Source organism: Candoia aspera, chromosome 2 (genome assembly GCF_035149785.1).
Source record: "Candoia aspera isolate rCanAsp1 chromosome 2, rCanAsp1.hap2, whole genome shotgun sequence".
Lineage (NCBI taxonomy): Eukaryota > Metazoa > Chordata > Lepidosauria > Squamata > Boidae > Candoia > Candoia aspera.
In genome coordinates this window covers 174,173,030-174,192,638 of record NC_086154.1, presented here as the reverse complement: position 1 = coordinate 174,192,638, position 19,609 = coordinate 174,173,030, and the positions used below count along the sequence as shown (strand labels likewise).

Below are 19,609 nucleotides of genomic sequence, written 5' to 3'. Positions count from 1 at the left end.
TGAGGAGTTAAGCAGCCATTCAAAGAGACACAGAACAGACCCGCCTTAGCTTTTGGGGTTTATCTGTCTGGGTTTTTCCCACGCTTCTTCAGTTTGTTAGGGTTTTCTGTCTAATGCAGCAGTGATAAACACTAGAGAACTACTCCTCGTCTCAGCGTGGTTCCTGACTGTTAGGACAATAGCTGAATTGGGAGCACAGCTGTGTTTTTAAAGACTTGCAGAACCCTCGTACAGTGAGAGCTCTATGAATTGCCAGAGGGATGCTATTCTAGAAGGCAGGCACTGCGACAGAGAAGGTGTGCTTCCAGGGCCCCTGACAGGTGACAGTGTTTAATAGAAGGGACCTGGAGCGTCCCCTCGCTGCCTGATCTCATTGGTTGGGCAGAAACCACTGGAGACAGGTGGTTCCTCTGATAACCGGGCCCTGTGCCATGAAGGATTTATTATTAGTGACAACCAGCCCCTTGAATTGCACCCAGAAGCAAACTGGAAACCAGTGCAGCTGTCTGCGCTTCCACTCTCATGGAAACCAGGAGTCAGCAATTACAGTGACTGCCAGATGAAATAAAGGGGATCCCAAAGTTAAATTAATTAAAACAACTAATTACATTATAATTAAATTATTTTTAATGGCCAAACTCTTATGAGATTGTAATTGTTATTAGGCAATCCCATGAATGGAATGTATGTGTGTACACATTACTACATAAAGACAAATACTGGTGTCTAAAGCAGTGTTTCTCAATCTTGGCAACTTTAAGATATGTGGACTTCAACTCCCAGAATGCTGGCGGGGGAGTTCTGGGAGTTGAAGTCCACACCTTAAAGTTGCCAAGGTTGAGGAACACTGGTCTAAAGTATACAGCAAAGTATACAGCAAAAATTCTCAAAGTGTTGGTCCTATCCAGATGATACAGACTTTGCCATCACCCACCCATCGATTTATACCAGTATTTTTCAAACTTGGTAACTTTAAGATGTGTGAACTTGGCTGGGGAACTCTGGGAGTCAAAGTCCACTCATCTTAAAGTTGCCAAGTTTGAAAAACACTGATTTATACTTAAATCTCCCATTTGTCCGTCAGTCCAAACTCCTCCTTGTCTACCTGTCTGTCCTCAGTCTCTCCCTTTGTAATATCTAAGCTCTTATTCTGATTACCTTAAATAGGAATTAGAGTTTGAAATGGAGAATATTTATAAGTAGAGAACTTTCCCCTATATAATACCAGCTGCCATCGTAGTGGATAGGGAGAAATAATGCCCTTCAGAAACCCTAACTGTTATCAGAAAAAGAATAGTAATTTTCCTCAGAAAAACAAAATGCTTTAGAAAGAAAATTGATACCTTTGCTTTCTTTGTATCAAGAGGTTCTGCTAAAAGTTTTTATCTTAGAACCTTTGCTGTTGTAATTTTGTGGTGGGCTTTCAGTGCAGTTCAATTTTTAAGATTATTAGTGACACTGATTATTTGATAAAACTTGAAACCTTGTTTATTAAAATTTAACAATGAAAGCGATTGCTTAGATTCTGCCCAAGATGTGTAAGACAAGCTGCAGTAAAATGAAGATTTTTAAGCTGTCCATAGATATTAATGTATAAAACAGTTATTTCTTTAATCTTTGAAAAATCAAACAAAATTCCACCTGAAGTCCTATGAGTCACCTGTGAAAGAAAGGTGAAAGGTCCCCTGTGCAAGCACAGAGTCATGTCTGACCCTTTGGGGGGACGCTGCTTTCATGATGTTTTGTTGGCAGACTATAGAGTGGGGTGGTTTTCCATTGCCTTCCCCAGTCGTCACCTTCCCCAGCAAGCTGGGTACTTATCTAAACCTTTTTTTCCCCTGGTGCCTTTGAATCTGTCTTGATTCTTGGTGACTACTGTACACGGGCAAGTCCCTGCAGTTGTCTTGGCAAGATTTTTGGAAGTAGAGGAAGTAGATTTTTGGCCTAGAGTCACCCAGCTGGCCTTGTGCCTAAGGCAGGACTACAACTCACAGAGATAACAGCTGAAGAAATGCTCTGGGGGGTGGGATTTGTGTAGATCCTTTTCCAAAGCATATTCTTCAGCTGGATGTAGGAACCATACTTCATTGAGGAAATAGCTACCGAAAAGTAGGGAAGAAGAGAGTTAATTGCATTTCCTCCCCCACCTCTTTATGAGGTCAGTGACCAGATTGACATGAGAATGTAGCACAGTGCTGAAGACCTGGTTCACTCTACATGTTGAGCCATAAACCAGGGCTTCCAAATTACAGTGGTTAGATTCACACACTATGATAAACCATAGGCAGACTAACTTCATTTTGTCTTAGTATAATGTTTGATCCCAGCCAGAAGGTCCAAACCTATAGCTTGCCCTGCATTTTATTAAGCTCCATTCTTCTTCCATTCTTGACTGTGTAGAGGAATACCAGATAGAGAGAAGGGAAAACACATTTGCAAGGTTAACAAAGTGTTGGATTTGGAATAGTAGGGGAAAGAGGATGGGGGGCAGGCAAAGACACGGGAACAGAAAGAAAAGGGAATGGGCCTCATGGTTGGGAGGAAGTAGGGCCACTGCCCTAGATTCTCCTTGGCCATCAGGATTTCACCTTGGTTGTTTCCAGGATATGCAGGTGTTCACATTCTGGAGTATCCTAGTATCTCAGATTTCATGAACTGGGGTGAAAGATGAGTTCCCCACCTCATCCTTTCATAGTTCCCTTTCTGCTCCTCTTTTTCCCTTAGCTTCTCTTCTAACCTAGAAGTAAGCTGGATTAGGGTGATCAGCTTCAAGAACCACCATTATACCTTGGTCTTCTGTCCCCCCCCTCCCTTTCCACCTCTGTTTGGCTTAAAAAGCATAAAATAAAACCACCTGTTCCTCATGTTTACCAAACATACAATTTAATTTGGCCCTCAGTTTCCCTCTCTTCTGTGTTTTTGTGATGGCTGGAGCTGACAATGCAGAAAACAAGGACTCTGAGACCACACCAGACTGTTATGTAAACACAGCACCAGGACCATCAACAGTCCAGCCTGCCAAAAGGGCTGCAGGCAGTTTGTTCCAAGAAAAGGTTGGGGGGAGAAAGAAACTGGGATTTAGACCTTGGGGCTCCCACACATACACATGGCTAGGTTCTTTGGCTCAGTAGATGCTGATTGTGGTTACCCTGGCTGTTTAGTTTCTGCAGTAAAAGTATTTTGTCTACTAAAGCTGAGTCCTTGACTTTCCCATGAGAACTGCTGAGTGCAGTTTGAACTCTGAGAGAGAGAATTGTTGCACTGCCTGCATGTAATCCTTGACTGTTGTTAACTATGTTGGATATTATGTCTGCTTCTTTTTAAAAGGAACCGTTTTTCCTAGGTCTTTTGCACAAGCTGTCCTGGGAGACACAAGTAATTGGAAGCAGCCAAAATCAAAACAATTTGTGGACCGATAAGCCATTGCTCTGTCCTGTCTGGTACAAATAGTAGTAATATGGCTTACTTTAAATTTATATCCAGCCACTCCCCATTCAGTTGCATCCTCCAGTCCAGCTGCCTTTGCTTGTCTTAATTTATGTGTTTAACAGACTCTCTCACGTCTAGCATGCAATCCTTGCTGCTCACTTTCTGAGAAGCATTAGTGACAATACTTTTGGAGGCTTTGTATGCTCTCTGATAGCACTGTTTAAACTGTATACAGTACTAAGAAGACCGTTATTCTGTTATGATAGTTATATAAATAGGAGCAGTACGATGCATTTGTTATCTAGCTGGCCTTGGAGGGGAAAATCAGTAATGCACTATACTAAAGCCCCAGCCCAGCTACTGGAGATCTGGTGTTAATATTCTCAAAACCATGAGACCTAGAAACTTGCCCTTTTCTTTTTAACCAAAGCTTGGATTAACTCTCCAGTACAACCCCGTGTTTCGTGTTGTGCGTGCAGTTTCTCATAAACACACACAAAATTGTATTGTTCACCTTGAATTTGGTATGCATGTATATGCTCCCAATGCAAAAATGATAATTTAGCATACATTGAGTTTTCTTAAAAAATTTAAATTTATTTTTCTGGATTAGAAATAGGGGAGGGCTATGGGGTGACAAACTGTACTCTCCTCTTCTGCATGCTCCTCAAAGAAAGGGCTCAGCTCTGATAAGTATGCTGTCACCGTGCCTCTGTTGCTGAGTAGGACCAAATTTCCACTCTCATTCCATTTTCTTCTTCTGCGGCTCTTGCTGCTGCCGCCGCTGCTGCATATGTGGAATACAATTCTCTCTTTTCATTGTTAGTGTTGTTGGAAAAATCATCTCTGCTAGATTAAAAAAAAATAGAAGAAAGACGCTTACTGTAGCTTTGCTGCCTTAAGTAGCCTAGGTGGGCTCATTTTCAGCCGTAGCAGGAATGCGACTGCGGTCCTTTTTCCCGTTTCATAATGCTCCGAAGGCTTCCATTTACATCACCATGTGCATTGCAGAGTGCCCGTGCGGCTGCCGGTGCTGCCTCAGCCAGGAAATATGAAACTGTGCTGATTCCAGTTGATTTAGAGCGGCAGCTGTTACCATGAACTGGAATCCTTATTAGATACACTGATGATCTGTATGGTTTCACTGACCAATGGGTAACTGCTGGAGCTACAGTAATATTTGTGAGTAGTCGGCCTCTGTTCAGCCAAATTATATCTGTTTGTTCTGTGAGCGGGTTGGACTTTATAGACACACGTGCACACTCACAACACGCATGTCAAACCATTTGCTCGTCTCTTAGATATATCAGATGCTTTGCTTCCTCGTGTTGATGACTGTCAGTAAGTTGCCTGTGGCAATTTCTGAACATTTCAATTAGGGGAGGAATTACTGCATGCACGAGGGATCATGTATCTCTATCTCTCTATCTTTGTCTCTATCTCTGTCTCTATCTCTGTCTCTATCTCTATATATTCCTGTCAAGTTATGAATTCTTAAGGATATCGGTCATTAGGAAGTCTGTAGCTACTTCCAAGCTGTATTTGCTTTATGGCTCAGCTTTCTCATGCAGCTGTGTACCTCCGGGCTATCAGTACAATCAAATCTGAAATGTAGGGGTAGGGTGTGTGTGTGTGTGGGGGGGGGGATCATAACAAAATGGTTACCTGGAGTACGTTGTGAAGAACCAACGCAGTTCTTTTTACTTCATGGTTGCCTCCCTGATTCTCTTTGGTGTATTAGCATCTGAATCTTGTTCCTTTACTTGTGAGACAGTTATTTTGGGTGGGCTGGGGGGAAGGAAAGATTGACGTGATGTGCTCGCTGCTTTAAGTAGACATGATGCTGTGTGGCTTGAAAGGAGGAGCATCCCTTAAAGAGCTGGTGGCTTTTTCAAACTTTGCTGCCTGAGTGGAACCCCACATTTGTGCTCTTCTCTGGCAATCGCAGAGGATCTTTCAGACAGAGCTATTATTGTCAGTGGGTGGCGAAAAGGTGGTGTGAGGCTGACTGCACCATGAAGCCACAGAATAATGCTGTTGTGGATTTTGTTTTGTCCAGAGTGCATATTCAAGTGGGATGGCATTTGCCTTTATTTCCAGCTGATAAATAGCCCACTCTTGAATTCTTCTTTGGGGAAGAATGCATGGCATGAAATAATAATAATGCTTAATGTCTGCATAGTGCTTTTGAGGGTTCCAAATGCTTTGCGTTGCACCTTTATTTATTTATTTGTTAGACTTACCTCCTAATGTTTCTCTAGGAGCTCAGATGGTGTTTCCCTAGACTCAGTTCTTCCCATTTGATTCTGACCACAACCTTGGGAGGTAGACTGGGCTGAGAGATAGCAATTAGCACAAAGGACTTGGTGAGTTTCCATCATTACATATGGATCTGAACCTGTCCCCCAAGTCCTTATTCTCTGACCACTTCCTCACGCTGTTTTCAGTAATCAAGGGATGCAGAGGGATGCAGAGGGATGCAGAGCTACCAGGATAGTGGCTTGTCTGTGGCTGACTGTGTGGAAGATGCTTGACTTAACTTTGGGTTTCCCAAATCACAGCTCACACCCTGAGCCATTACATTTCATTGCAAAGCACTTCTCGATATCTAATAGCTATGTGTATACAAAACTATGTGTTTAGAAACATACACTTCTTTTAGACTTTTAAAGATTTATTAGCCAGAGATCATATGGTTACTATGCTGGTTTCTACTATTCCACAAAGCCTTGCTTAGGATACAATAAGTTGCTTTTCTATATAACAGATACAGAACCAACCTGGACTTACAGATCCTGCTTTTAAGGCAACCTTGTTTATTACTTCAGTCATTAAGCACACAATTAACATTCCACACACCCCTTGGTCTCACTATCATTCCACGCTTTTCAATTGCTTCTACATTCCTGATTGTGTCCAACTAGCTAACATTTGCAAGTTCTGACAAACTCTGAGCATGCATAACTTCACATTTCAACTTCTTACTTCACCAATGCAGGTATAAAACAGTTTATGCAGCACCCCCCCCCCCCAACACCTTTGTCTAGGCAAAGGCACCATTTCACCATAGAGACAAATAACACATATTTAAAGTAGAAATAATAAAATGATCCCTTGTAATGAGATGCTGATGCTGGGCCTATGTGGAAAAGATGCCTTAGTGAGTGGCACTAGGCCAGTCTGAGCCTGATGCTCCCATATGGATTCCTGATCTGATTGTCACTCCCTACCCACCCTACTCCATCCCTGGCTGGCTGCCTCTTCTTCCTTGGAGGAGAGAAAGAAACAGTGTGAAATGTCCAGAGTGTGTCCCTAAGAAATTCCTTGCATAATGACCCTTTTTTTTCCCTTTTTCTGCACAGATGGGGATTATAGGTAGTTCCTACCCAGATACTGCAGGAGTGCAGGCCTGTTTAACTACAAAGGAGTGATAACATTCATTCATTCATTCATTCATTCATTCATTCATTCATTCATTGCATTTCTTCACCGCCCATCTCAACAAACCACTCTGGGCAGTTTCCTCCTTTGGACTACTGGGAGCCCTTTTGCTGGCCTTTAACAGTGACCTCATAGGGGACTAGGATTTCCTGAAGTGGAAGATGGGATGGGAGGCTTCATTGGCCTGATTTTGAAATTACCAGGTAGGAATGCTTATACGCTCTGCATTTTGAAACCAGACTACCTTGTCCCTTGGCATACAGCCATCCTCTGTATTTTGCTGCTCTCTGCAGCTTGACTGCAGTTGGCTTGAGCAACGTCGCAAAAGGTGTTTTAAAAAGGCTGGATGGTGTTTTAAAATACGTGTTTTAAGCACATGTTTTTCCATGTGGACTTTTCTTAAAAAAACAAAAAAGCAAAAAACTGGCAGGTGAATGCAAATAGGATGGAATGGATTTTTGAATGAACACGGAAAATGAACAGGGGTGGAAAATGTATTGATCTGTTCACTTCTATTGATGAGCTGCTGTTGCTGGAAGTGGGTGTCTCTGTAGGCATCAAGGGGGTCTGCCAACCACTGCTGCCCTTTTTATGATCGCTTTGGCTTTTCACCTGCTTCAGATTCGGGATGAATGAAACCAATTACAAAATATTTTCTTTGATGTAAATTGGATTCTAATTATTTTTTTCGTGAAACGTTTTACCGGAAAAGAAAAAAGAGCAAAGCTACAATGTGACCAGTAATCGTAACATTCCTGTTAGCAGCAGAGAAATAATAGGCCTTGTCAGCCTTGCAGATAGTGTACATGTATGTGCGTGTTCCCTTACCTGTCGTTAGAGGAAGAGAGTCATATTAGTCAGTGGTAGCCAAAAATCAGGAGGAGTCTGGGAGCACCTTTTCCAGCTAACAAGCTGCACTCAGACATGCACGTTGCCAATGAGCTGCAGCGTGCTTTTCCTGAAGTACCTGATGAAGGAGCTGCAGCTCACCAGAGCTCATGCTTTTAATGAAATATTAGTTGAAAAGGTGCTACTAGATTCCTCCTTACTTTTTAGGCTGTCCAAATGGAGAAGATGAATGAGTAAAGAATTAGAGGTGTGGGAAAACAGATGTAGACGAGAAGGAGTGAAGAAGAAACAGAGGCCTCTGCTCTAAAAGTTGGCTGTATTGTTATCTCGCCGGGGAATAATTCTCTGAATTCAACTACACGTTGCAATTTTGTCTTTTAGTTTTATTTTCTCGTGATTTGGAGGGGAACTGTAATTCTTCTCTGCTAAGGCCTGATTTTACCAGTATTATCATCTCCCTGACACAGTTATAGGGCTTCATGAAGAAGCATCCATTGATGGCAGGAGATGTACAGCATTTTTTCCCCTAAACTTTGTTCCGCTCGGAGAAGGTGCAGTGTTCATTATAAGCACAATGGAAATGAAGCATTAAACCTTTCCTCCCAGTATTCAGGAGGATCCCAGTAAAGAATGATCATCTCTGACTATTAAAGAAGTAAGATATATGTTATTTCTAATATAATATCTAATGGAGCCATTACAGGAATGGTCAGCTGTGTCTGGGGTGCGCATTGAACAGCAGGTTGGAGTTTGTGTGAATGAATACATATTCATTCTTCATAATTTTATGAGAGCCAGTTTGGTGTGGTGGTTAAGGCATCAGGCTAGAAACTGGGAGACCGTGAGTTTTAGTCCTGCCTTAGGCACAAAGCCAGCTGGGTGACCGTGGGCCAGTCCCTCCCTCTCGGCCCTAGGAAGAAGGCAATGGCAGACCACTTCTGAAAATCCTTGCCAAGAAAACTGCAGGGAATTGTTCAGGCAGCCAACAGTTAAAAACTGATTTGAAGGCATATACAAAAAAATATTATAAGAATTGAATAATTAAGTAAAGTAATAGTGATTAAATAAATAAATTCCCTGCAGATTTCCTTTCCATTGTTGGTGTCAGGTATGGCTGGATTAGAACAGTTACTGTATCTCTGAATCTCACCCTCCCAAGCTACTCTACTCTTTCTAGACAGAGTTCACAATCTTTGTTTATGGGGATGGGAGGTGCTGATGGTAGAAAATACATGGCAAGAGAGCATGATTGGGCAAAGCCAAAGAAACCAAAAAGCAATTAGGTCACAACTGTTATCTGAACAATTGGTAAAAATATAATGAAACACATTGAACAAATATTACTGACAATCCAGAAACCAAAGACATCTCCTGATATTAAACATTTTCTTGGTACTGTGTCGACTGAGTAAGAATCCCTTAAATTTGGCATTGTGGCTTGATTTACAAACAATTGTAAATTGTTCTGTCCTGTTGTATCAGAACAATGGGTGCTACTGGGTGCTGATATCCATTTGAAAATTGAATTTTCAATAATTTTTACCAGTCTCAGAAACAACGTAGAACAAAGCTGTCCACAATCTAAGTAGCACTGGGGACAGTTTTGTCCTGAAATATTTGCTTGGTAAAATGCCAAGCACACATAGAAACACACAAAATCGGATGTTATAAATTAGTATTTGCACTGTCAGTTTAAATACAGTGATTTCTATTGATAGGAACTAATGGATAATGTAGTCTGGCTTTGATAAAAATAATTGTGTAGCTACATGGATATGATCAATAACTCTTAGACATTAGGAAATGGATTGGCAACCTGAGTGGCCTCCAGTATCCTGTTTGCAACCACTAGCATCCCAAGATAGCCACTTCAAAAAATTCAGCAATACGAGGGTCAAATTTCAGTAATATTTTGTGATCAAAGCACTAAAATAAGGATGGGCATGAATATGAAGATCTTGGTGAACAACACCCCAGCCCATTCTTAACTCCCCTCAAATTCCCAGAATCATAACAGAATATTACCGTGTTCTTGGAAATAACATTACCATGTTTTTGGAAGGCTTTAGCTGATCTGCTGACCAGCTGAAATATTAAGCTTCAGTCCCCAACTTGGAAAAGGTTCCCTTTTGAAAAGGCATTCAATAATTATAGTTGGAAGGCACTGAACACGTTACATTGGCCTATTCATATGTGCAGCTTATAAACTGCTTCTCGATTATGAAATTATCAGTATCTGCTGTGGCATTCTCTATCTGGTGTTTTGTAGAACGGTCTGTATGAACAGAATAGGGCAAAGGATCTTTCTGCTTGCCACCAAGTAAGTTATTAAATCAGTTTATGAATTAGGGTTTCCTTTAAAGTGTCTTAGTCATTTTGGCCTACAGATAATCTTCTGTTAGAGTCCCAAAGGTCCCTACGCGAGGAATTTAGCATTAAATGAATATTAATTTGGATGTGTGCTTTGGCTACCTTGATTTGGAAACTTTGTTGTCCAAAATACGCCCTGCTTTAAAGACAAGCCTGGAAAGAATGATTAAATAAGAAGTGACATAATGCCAAAGAGGCCAAAATACATCACTGTTTCCATGTAGGAGAAGAGTAGGTGCAATGTTAGTGATGGAATTAATTGGTTGCCTTTTTCTTTTTCTTTCTGTTTTTTTATTTGGTTTTTGCAGGTAGCCATGGAGGTAGTGCTCTTCTCCCACACAACATCAATGAATTCCCGGAATATGGGACTGTAGAAGAAGGGGCTGAAAGGCTGGAAAAATCATCTGAGATTCATGGGGAAGACATAACGAGCACTTTGGATGGGCAGTTGAGTGATCAGATGCTCTGTGGACCTTATGAAAATGGCAGCCCTGGTGATGGAATGGAAACAGTTTCTGAGGCGTTGCAAAACCTCCCCAAAGAGGGAGAAGAGTCCCAGCTTCTTGGCAAACAGAGTGAGGTTACAAACATTTCTCAAGATTTAGAATCAGAAAAGGCCCAGGATGGAGGCAGTAATATTTTTGGTTCAGAGATACAAACGGAGAGAAGGACTGGCAGAGCAGTTGAAGAGGCAGACAGGGAGAAAGTTCTTGCAGGACAAGAAAAGCCATCAGAAATGCCTCTTCCATCTGAAATAATGGCAGAGAAGAAATTGTACTGGATCACAGAAGAAGACTCTATGGTCTTAACTGTGGAAATTCAGCCTGTGACCTTGCAAACTTCTGGTGGTGGAACTGAGGAAATCCACAAAATATGTGAAAGGAGAAGTTGCATACCTTTGGCTGGTCCAGAGGACAAAAGCTTGGACATTGATGGTGGTGTTGGGGATGCCTGGGTAGATTTTGAGCAGGAGTTTGCCGTGGGTGATGCAGAAAAAACAGAACGGTTCCCTGAGATGAGGATATCAAAAGAGACAGCTGTGAACAAACATGTGGAATTTCAAGGGGTGGAAATTCTTTGGATACAAAAAGCTGAGGAACAGAAGGAAAAGGGGCATTCTGAGATGGGTAGTGTAGAAAGGAGAACTTTCTCCACCTTGTCAAACCATCACACGTCATACATTCCCTCACCAGGATCAATTGGCTTGCCTGATCGCCCTTGGAATGTATCCTGGGAAAACCTCAAGCCATTGACATCCTTGACAAAAGGTGAAGAAGATGAAGTCTTTGCAACTGAAGAAAAGAGTTGGGCTCAGGAAGGAAAATCTGTGCCAGAAAAGGACAGGTAACAATAACTACTGCTATTAATGTTTAATGCAGGGGCAGGAGGGAACATATTAATAACATTGACTTCTTTAAGCCAGTTGAAGAATTTGCTGGCATGTGACCCCATCATTGTTTTGGGGTGGGGAAGACAGAAGCGTGGCTGCTCTAATATTTCAAGTTTTGTAGTGCTGTTCAACACAAAGTACACAAAGTGGAGCACAGTACTATTTATAGCAACAGTAAATAAACAACATTAATCAGAAAATCAGATCATAGAAAGCTTTTTCACAACTGTAGGACAGATCAGAAACCACAGATCTAGTGTATACTGGTCGGAGACCTAAGATACAGCTGTGTAAAACAAGTTCAGTGGCAGGACTGCTGAGCCTCTAGCGGTAGAGCATATTGCACTGTTTCTGTGCAGTCTTGCCACTAACTTTCAGTAAGCGAAGAACCTTCCTTAAAGTTACATGCACGGGGATGCTTGGAGGAGGGGATATTTCTTGCAATATAAAGGACCTGCAAGTTTGAAAGCCCTTCCATCAGTGAGAGAACTAGTATAAGGGACCCATCAGACCAGCTGAATCCAGGCCAACTGCAAGTTCTTCTGACTGAGAAAGATGGAAAATTCCCAGAAAAGTTCTGTAAGCCCTTTTCTTAATTGTAGATAGGAGTAGTTTTAGTATTTTGTTGGTCTATTCCAAGTAGAGTTCTTAAGGGATTGGGGAGTTGGCAGTTGTTCATACTGCCAATCTTTTGAACCGCCCATTAGAGAATCAATACTTGTTGCTACTTTGAGCAGGCGGATGACTATATTCACATCACCTTCATATTTAACCATCACAATAATTTTCAAACTATTCTGTAAAATTGCCTCCCTGAATCTTCCATATTTAGAAAATCTTGCGTTTATTTTAAACAACCAAAAACATGTTTGTACCGTGTACTGAATATGCTAGGATAGTCTGGGCATTTAAAAACAAGTGATTACTCTTGCATACTTTTTTTTCTGAACACTGGCTTGGTTTTATTTTTTAAATTAATAATTTGGTTAAAACATTTAAAGAACAGAATAAATAGCTACATAAAAGAAGATGGAATAAGACATAGTGGATGAAGAATAAAATATCAATAAATAAAAGATGTGCAATTATCATGCAATTTCAATAAATTAATTAAATTAATTATTTAATTAAATGTATAGAACTAGGTTCATTATATCAGCTTAACTAAATATCTCCATAAAACTCTAAACATTAATGTTAACATTGATATCACCGTTACGTGTCAACTGTTCCAAAAATAAATGCCTATAATTATGTAAAGAAGAAGGAAGGGAAAAAGGAATAAAATAAAATAAAATAAATAATATTTTTTAAAAAGAAGAATGATCAGTAGAAACAATACAGTATTCTTCTAAATTCCCTACCATTCTCAGCTTTATGTAATGATTGCCTATCCTGATATACTCAGACTCACAAGCAGGTACTTAATGATATCTGATTTATTTAAAAGAATAGTATGCAAATACAGAGAAAGCTGAGAATGAATAAAAGCGCGCCAAATACAAACTAAAAACCCTCGGCTCAAAACGTAATCCCTCCCTTCGCCCGGCAGTAGCAACCACCCCCCTCCCAGGTGCTGGTAACCGTTTTCCACTGATCCTGGGAAAGCAACCTTGAACGCATGAGATAACCCAAACACATTCCAAACCAGCAGCCAACAGATAACAACTCCCCGAAGTGGAATCCTCCTCCCTCCCGAGATTACACACGTATCAGGGAAATGACATGCGAAACGTTACGATGTACCAGGAACATTGAAACGGTGAACATGACAGTATCTGACTGGTGATTGTGTCAAAATATTGAAATTGCTTCTATACTGTCTTTATGTCAATTATTTCCCCTTTCAAAACCCATACTCAGACACATGTCTTGTTGTGTGACATATGATACATAGGGAGCCATTCTTTGCTTAAATTTAGTTAAACTTCTGTTTTGTGCTTTTCCTTTGAAACCCCTTGGATGCTTCAATCATAGCAACGGTAAAGCTTCACTATACAGCGACACATTTTGATCCAATGACAGCCACAGGATGCTTTTTGAAATGCTAAGTGCATCTGCTGTTGCTCCTTTTCAGTTATTTTGGCTGTTCTGGCTGCTTGGCACAGGTCAAAATGTTCAGTCGTGCCACTTCCTTGGTATTACTGTCAACAGATTGGGAAATGGGGGGTTGCATCAAGACTGGGGAGGGGAGGAGGGCATTGAAATGAGCATCCATGAAAATATGGTTGGGGAAGAGGGTTTTGTAGATGACTTTGGGATAACTCAGAGAATCATTTTATTGTAAACCGCCCAGAGTCCCCCAATGAGGTGGAGATGGGTGGTGAATAAATTTATAAATAAATAAAAAATAAAATAAAAAATCTGTGTGCTGAAGCATGTCTAGAAGCATTTTAGTTCAACTTTGGCCAAGTTGGTGTCGTCGCAATGTTATCAGACAATAACGCACATTTTCTCAACCAGTATGTCTGGCACTGCTGGCTGGGGATGGTAACAATCATTATTCAACGGATCAGGAAAAATCCCAGCCGGGAAAGTCTGATTTGGTTGCTAGCTTGGTACTTGCTGGCATCTTCTCAGTATTGCTTGTTTCTAGGAAGTAGGATTGATCCCACATATTGAGAAACTGAACGCTCACTGGGTTCTGTGTTGGGCAAATCCTGGGGTGTTTACTGCATGTGATGGTAAGGTATAAAGGTACCTAGACATCTAAATGGGTAACCTTACCTCCTGTTGAAGGCTTTATGCATAAGAGGCAAGGATTGTAGGTTCCAAGAATTACTCTGCAAATCTCTTCTTCCACTTCTTCTCTAGTGACTCCCCAAAACCTGAATAGCAGCTTCTCTTTATCAGCTTTTCTCCCCGTTCTGCTGCTCCTTCCCTAAAATTCTTCTGGTACACAGTTTGATTTTCAAGCTACACAGAGCCATGCCTGCCATTTAGGATGGTGGAAGATTTGAATTTTAAAAGATTTCTGCTTTTCCAACTTCCCAAGATTATCCATAAGCAAACAAACAAAAGAAAAGAAAAAGAGACAGGCAAGTCCCTGACAGCATGCGTGTGTGTTTGCATTTTTGTTTAGATTTGCATTTGCCCCAGGGAGTTTAAGACAGCAAAACAGCTGTTTCTGTCTTCCTTGCCGGATGTATGTGTTGCATGCCCAAGTACTGTTTGTGTGGGAGAAAGGTCCAAGGTCACTCCAAGAGAACTTAATAAATCTGTTCTTCAGTCCACGTTCATTTCCGGGGTATGCTACATCATCTCAGCCAACTGGGGGGACATTTGGAAAGTTGGGAACATATGGGTTCTCTCCTAAAATGGCTGCTAGGTGGAAGGGCTGGTCCATTCAGAAAAGGGCTGTCATGGGGGACATAACCAATTGCAAAGCATTGACTTCTCAGAATGCTACCTACAGCCTGTTTTTTGTCTCTCCCACACAGGATGCTCTCTACTCTTCTTACTTTACCTTTGGATTAAGCGCACTTCCAAACACTGTAACCGTGCATCATTTTTATTTCTTAAGAATATTTCTGGGGCCTCTTTGGGACCCCAGAAAGGCTTTAGAAATAAAGATGATGCTGAAGGCATCATGCCAGCATCACAGCATGCCAGTTTGCAATTTTTTAAAAAAGAATTTTAAGAAATGTGAAAAGTCAAATGGATAGAGAGAGCTTAGCTGGTGCCAAGGGAGGCGTTTATGGCACTTAGAATGTGGCCTTATCTCTATTTGGCCTTATTTCAGAATTAGGCAATCTATAGTCCCAATAAGTTTTTTTCCCCTACAATTCCCATAACTCTTCTTTGGCTATGCTTATAGTGCCCAGATCTGATGGAAATTGGTCCAGAGAGCTGGATAATATCAAGGTGCCTGTTACTGCCTTTGTAGAATCACACAAAAAATTAATTGTTCTGGAATAAGGAGGATAAATCTCTATTGTACCTTTAATACACGTGCATATTAAGGGGTTCCCTTAGTGAAGTATTTCCCTTTCTACCCAGCTCAAGCTCTCTTCTTTCCTAAGATAAACTGTTTTGCTGCTCTAGCAAGCAGTCAGGGTCAGTTTACTCTTATACTATGAATGATTTATTAGTATGTTCTTTAATCACAGTTTGCATAAATAGGTTTTAATTTACATGGTAAGTAAACACTTAATGGTATAAACAAAGTGTAGAAATGAGTAATGTGCTACACTTAATTGTAAACACAACAGCAGGAGTCTTGACTATAATGTACCTTAGTTAAATTGCTCTAATAACTAACCTTCTTGATGCCATAGCAACGGCTTTATCAGTATTAAGTGGGCTCTGCTATGAGTAAAGCATGGGTTGGCCTTTCTCTGCAAAACGAGGGATCTGGATTATTTATTTTTATTTATTTATTATTCACATTTCTGTTACCACCCATCTCACCCCAAAAGGGGGATTATACTGCTTACTTTCATGGAATATCTCATGAGAGTAGTTGTTTTATTGGATCCAATAATTAGATGACTGAAAGGATTTTCTGAGTCACTTAACCCAATAACCATTCATAGTTGGTGTAAGCATAAAGATTTGATTCACATGCCATGATTTACTTACATAAATGAACCACGGCTGGGTTCATAAGTATAAACCATGAATAAATCTATAAATCAAAGTCTATACAGTTGGGTTTCTCAGCCAGGGTTCCGTGGCACCCTAGGGTTTCACGAGAGGTCACTAGGGGTTCCCTGGGAGATCATTATTTATTTTAAAAAATATTTCAAATTTGGGCAACTTCAGATTAAAGAGGTAAGTTTCATTCTTTATTTTTAGTTTAAGAACACTGTTAATGCATATATACAGGCCTACCCATGAAACAAATATAATCATTTTGTAACTTCCGGCCTATATTTGAGCCTGAATGTGCAGGGGTTCCCCAAGGCTTGACAAATATTTCAAGGGTTCCTCCAGGGTCAAAAGATTGAGAAAGGCTGCTATATAGTATGGCTTAGGGTGATTTCTGAACCCAGTTTGAGTTCACACATATTATGTCATGGTTTATTTGAATAAACCACAAGAAGTCAAACCAAACCTGTTAGTTTTAGTCTCATGTGTGAATCAGGCCAATGGTTAAGCTTTGGTTAAGAGATCAGGGAAAAAATAAGGAATTCCCAATGGTCTTAATTGTGATACAATTTAATACTGGTACTCATGGGGGCTGTTGTTCAGAATATCTAAGATCCTCTTGAATACATTTTGTTAACTAATTTTGAGTCTTATTTAAAAGGAAACCCTGTTTTGTGTTAAAGACTGTAAATATCCTGAACAATGGAAGGCTGATTTAAGATTTAGGCCCACGCATGAGAGAGGAGGGTTGAAAGAGTAAGGGCACATTCTTATGTCTGTTTTCTAGGACCTCTTCTTGATTTTTTAAGAATGATTAAGAAATTGAAAGTGTTATGTCACAGTGCAAGGGCTTAATGCTTTTAGAGACTGTAAGATTCTGCAAGCTGTAGCTGATGCTCTCTAAGGCAAATTTCAGCTTGGAGAAGACATGTAGAAGGATGAAAAGATATTAACTGTGCATTTCCCAACTGTCCCATTCCTTGGCTTGGTTGCTGATGGTGCTAATTTGGAAAGGGCCAAATAGTTTGATTCGCCAATATTTATGTCTTTCCTCAAACAGGACAGAGTTCTTCCCTGTGACGTTCATTGAGCAGTGTCAAGATTAGTCTATGCAGAAGCAGAGCAAATCTTACGTTAGTTTCATAGTGCACCAGTTACTGTTTCAGTCCTACCAAAGGAATGGTATTGTGACAGTATTGTGTGGAGGAAAGCAGCAGGTTCAGAAATTTTTGCAGAACTTTCTAATGTGTAAATACAATACGTAATAGTGATAATGTTCAAACTATTCAGCATAGAGACCCCATTATCCATACTTCCTTCTTCTTAGTCATTTTGAGCAGTCGATTAATCGTGGAATATCAGAAAAGCTATGCGAAAGAAAGCTCTATCATTCTTTTTCCAAGCCTCCAAATAAACATTCTGTCTCTAGTTCTAATCTTTCCTTTTGTTGCTTTTTTAATAATTGCCTGAGCTGTTAGAAGAAAGGATTTAGTAGCCTCAGAATCTCTGAAGACTAATCTAGAATAGAGGCACACAATGTGCCTTTTTTCCTGTTGAACAAAATGAGCTGATGTTTCTTAGCACACATCATCCCATCGCAGCGACTTTTGTTTCTACTCCATACTGGGTCTGAATATGGGGGATGGAAAGACGCAGGGAAAGACAAAAGTGTCTGTTCTCCATCAAGACAATTGGAAGCAGACATTAAATGCCAGTACGCAATGATCAAAAGGAAGGGCTATTTGTATATGCTGCATGAACCACAACTACGAGAAGGTTTGAACATGCCTACATGTGAAACTTAAAACTAAACTGAAGCACTTTTTACTGATTTTGATTTCTAGGCTAATGGAGGAGGAAGAAGTGCTCAGTGGGAGAATGGAAGATGTCCTTGGGCAGCTCTCTGAAGTCTCCACAGATGTGTACAGCTCCCAGTTTGAAAGCATTCTGGACAATGCGTCTTTATATTACAGCGCCGAGTCACTGGAAACGTTATATTCTGAGCCTGACAGCTACTTCAGCTTCGAAATGCCACTTACTCCAATGATCCAGCAGCGTATCAAAGCAGACACTCAGTTTTTAGAAAGGACTCCTGAAGGGGAGATGAGGAAGGACTCCTGCAATGGAGTCGCCAACGGTCTTGGAGATGTTAAAGGGCCAGACGTCGTCGTGGCTTGTCATTCAGAAAGGTAACGAGAGAGCATTTTCATTATAGTACTTGCATCTTGCTGATGACAGCGAGTTGGATCATCCTTGCTCCCCATTCCGGTGAACCTCTTTTTAGGCAAGATTTTAAAACCATGAAGGGAATGTTTGCTCCTTAGTCTGCCAGCTTTTCAGGGGTATGATTTTGCTGAGGTGGTGAAGTGTTCCAGTTTATGGCCCTCTGTTTGTGGTGTAAAATGGTGTCGCAAACCCTACACAGAATTCTCAGTCTGAGGGCCAAATGTCACACCTCCGTGTAAGTGCCGTTCTTTGGGTATGTTACTTAAAGAAAAAAAGAAGGGCAGTGGGGTGAAGTGGAAAGGATTAACCCTTATGTGCCATGATAAAAAAACAATTTCACAGATTTGCAGTGACTCATCTTGTGTAACCCTTGGAGTGTGTAGCAGTTATTAGTTTCCTGTATGAAATAGTATTGTGCTTTTCCAATAATTTCTCAGCTATATCTTGGTTTTGTTTTCCATGCCCTTGCTTTTTCTGGCAAAACTGAGTCAGTGTAGGAAGTGGCATGCTTTTTTAAAATAGGTATTTTGATTCCTATTAAGGGTATAGAGCTAAAATGGTATGGTCCAATTTCTTATCATACTAGGTGCCTAAAGAATATGGTGCCAGGGAGTTAAATAATGCGATATTGCCAGTAAATACTGTATATTTGGGTAAAACTTTACAGATTCCACATAATGATGATAAAGAAGCTGAAATCTTTGGATCAGGTGGCATACTAGAAGCATATTAAGATCAAAATGTGCCACCTCTGCTCTGTAAGCTCACAGCAGTTTCCCATAGGTGGGAAAGGAGCTGCAACGTGCTATCATGCCAGCATGTGGGGAGTGGCAATGAGAAATTTGTAGAATCATTAGGTTGGAAGGGATTGTGGAGGCCGTCTAGTCCAACCTCCTACCCAGTGCAGGAATCTTCATACCATCCTGAACAAATGGCTGTCCAGTCTTTTCTTGAAAACCTCCAGTGATGGAGCACTTGTGACTTCAGGAGACAGGCTATTCAGCTGCTTAATAGCTCTCACAGTCAGGAAATTCTTCCTTATTTCAAGTTTGAATCTCTCTCTGTTAGGTTTCCACTCACTGGTTCTTGTCTTACCCTTGAGCGCTCTGGAGAATATATCACCCCCTCTGCCCTGTGACATCCCTTCATGTATTAGAAGACTGCTGTCATGTCTTCCCTCAGACTTCTTTTCTTTAGGCTAAACTTGCCAAGTTCCTTTAACCGCTCTTCGTAACTTTTAGCCTCCAAGCACCTGATCATCCTTGTCACTCTTCTCTGCACACCTTCTAGTTCCTCAGTGTCCTTTTTGTATTG

At 40.8% G+C, this 19,609-nt stretch overlaps 1 protein-coding gene across 1 annotated transcript in view; it reads left to right on the top strand.

Annotated features, from left to right (window-relative positions):
- LOC134491277 (PH and SEC7 domain-containing protein 3-like) overlaps window positions 1-19,609 on the top strand; it is a 163,742-nt gene that overhangs the window by 23,235 nt on the left and 120,898 nt on the right. Inside the window, exons 3-4 of the mRNA XM_063294914.1 lie at window positions 10,398-11,433; window positions 17,914-18,258. Of these exons, the coding sequence (XP_063150984.1) occupies window positions 10,398-11,433; window positions 17,914-18,258 (1,381 nt within the window). The remainder of the gene's footprint in view (window positions 1-10,397; window positions 11,434-17,913; window positions 18,259-19,609) is intronic.